The sequence below is a fragment of the Leishmania mexicana genome, chromosome 14, assembly GCF_000234665.1.
Source record: "Leishmania mexicana MHOM/GT/2001/U1103 complete genome, chromosome 14".
Classification (NCBI taxonomy): Eukaryota; Euglenozoa; class Kinetoplastea; order Trypanosomatida; family Trypanosomatidae; genus Leishmania; species Leishmania mexicana.
In genome coordinates, this window is record NC_018318.1 from 126,690 (window position 1) to 128,649 (window position 1,960).

The 1,960-nt window shown below is 59.0% G+C and overlaps 1 protein-coding gene across 1 annotated transcript; it reads left to right on the plus strand.

The window, feature by feature from the left end:
• On the plus strand, window positions 1-933 carry LMXM_14_0390 (conserved hypothetical protein; the record flags this gene model as incomplete). Its single annotated transcript, XM_003873360.1, has 1 exon — window positions 1-933. One exon carries the CDS (start codon window positions 1-3, stop codon window positions 931-933), a length of 933 nt encoding a protein of 310 aa, XP_003873409.1.
• Between the last annotated feature and the right edge of the window lie 1,027 nt (window positions 934-1,960).

Below are 1,960 nucleotides of genomic sequence, written 5' to 3' on the forward strand. Positions count from 1 at the left end.
ATGGGTCTCCTTGGCAAGGAACGCCCCGGCTCCTTCAAGGCCACAGACGCCTCTGGGCGGCGTTTTCTCTGGAGGATCGATAAATTCTCGCAGTACGCGCTTGACGTGACTCTCGACAGCGAGAACGTCACTTGCTTCACCAAAGTAAAATTTCACCTGCACTTGACAATGCGCCCCTGCGGTGCCGTCGGCGTCTACATCCATTACAAGAAGCCGCCGATCCCGAAGTACTCGTACTACTTAACGAACTCGAAGTGTGAGGGGACGCGCCAGCACACGGCCCACAGCCTCCCCGATGGTGTGGAGCGCTGCGGTCACTGGAACGTGTGCAGCCACAGCGACTTGAAGGGGTTCCTCGGGGAGGATGACACGCTGTTTGTGCATTTTTGCTTCGACGAGGACACCCTCATTGTGAAACAGCTCGGGCAGAGTAATATCTCGGTCAGGTGGTCGATTCCAAAGTTGGAGGCGAAGAACCTGTCTCCCTACTCCTCACGCGGCTTTTTTGTGGGCGACACATTGGTCGTGGCCCGCCTCGACGCCAAGCACAAAGATGATTACACGGGACTCAAGTACAGCCACGACGACGTGGCCACATACATCATCTTTGTCTTCTGCCGCAAAGGCAATCTCCCGCCACACAGCATCGAGCTCGTGGACTCCTCCGGCAACGCCTACTATCAGCTGGAGAAGAAGGATGAGGAGTCGACGCTGACGGCACTGGTGGACCGGGACGTGGTTGAGGAGAACATCGGGAGTGGCGGTGTCCTCCTCGTTAGGATCACCTTCTTAACTGCCACAAACCCCTTGGATTTGCTGAACACGGTTAGCGATCTCGGCAGCGCAGAGGGTGGGCGGAAGGGCAGCGCCATCGAGGATCGCACCGTTGACTTCGACGCTAAAACGGATCTGTGCTCCGTCACGGAGGACTAGAGAGCGAGGTGAACGCATGGCGGGGCAGGGGAGCTCTTGCGTGTCGGTGCGTGCGTTCAGTCAACGCGACAGCCTTGTGTTCTTCTTCCCTGTCTGCCTGTGCGTGCACTGGGGTGCACCTGCGTGTACAGGTTCTGATTGACGTGCACTCATACGCTCACCATTCGTGGCTTGGATGGATATAGCCAATGGCGGAGGAGACGGGTGGAGCTTAACGAATGCTCCGCAGCCGTAGAGAACTGAAAAGGGGGCTCTCGGATCGCAGCAACGACCAGCGGAAAGGGGGGAAGAAGGCCATCGGCACTCGAGCCCACCGACTATGTCTCGCCCCTCCGGTGCTCCCACCTCATCCTGTTGCTGCCTCTGTGCTCTTTCTCTTTTCACTGCCTTCGGACTTTTCATGCGGTGTTTGCTTGGCCTCCCCCGCTGCTGCTCTACTCCTGTCATCGTCGCTGCGTGGCCTCGCCGCATTGATGTCTATCGCCCTCCCCTCTCTCTCGCATCCCTCCCCTCCGCCTGCGGCTCGCTCTTCGCGTGTGCCCGTCTGTTCTCCTTGTCGGGTCACTTTGTCCTCTCTCTTTTCCCTCGGCGCTCCCCTCCCCCCCTTCTCCTAGCTCTCTCGCTTGCTTTGCTTCCTCGTGTCTTCTTGCTATCATTGTTTTCCCTGCACCCATCCCACCCCCACCCCCGCGGTGCCGCACAGACACACGCACACGCCAGGCAGCACCGCTACTCCTCCCTCTACGCACCTCCTCTCTGTTTCTCCTTTTGCCTTTTATTTGGGCTGCAGAAGCACCTCCACCGCAACGCAGTCTGTCGCCACACCGTGTGCCGCCCGCGTGAGGTACGTTACCCCTTCCACTCCTCCCCTGATCTTCTCCCCCCCCTCCCCGACTCTGGTGAGTGCCTGCGTGCCCGCATTCACGCTGAGCTGCAGCGCCTGTAGAGTGCGCGAAGACATGCCCCTTGTACTCTTCCCTGCTTTCTCCATTGNGCGCCATGCCCTCTCATCTATCTTCCCTTCCTT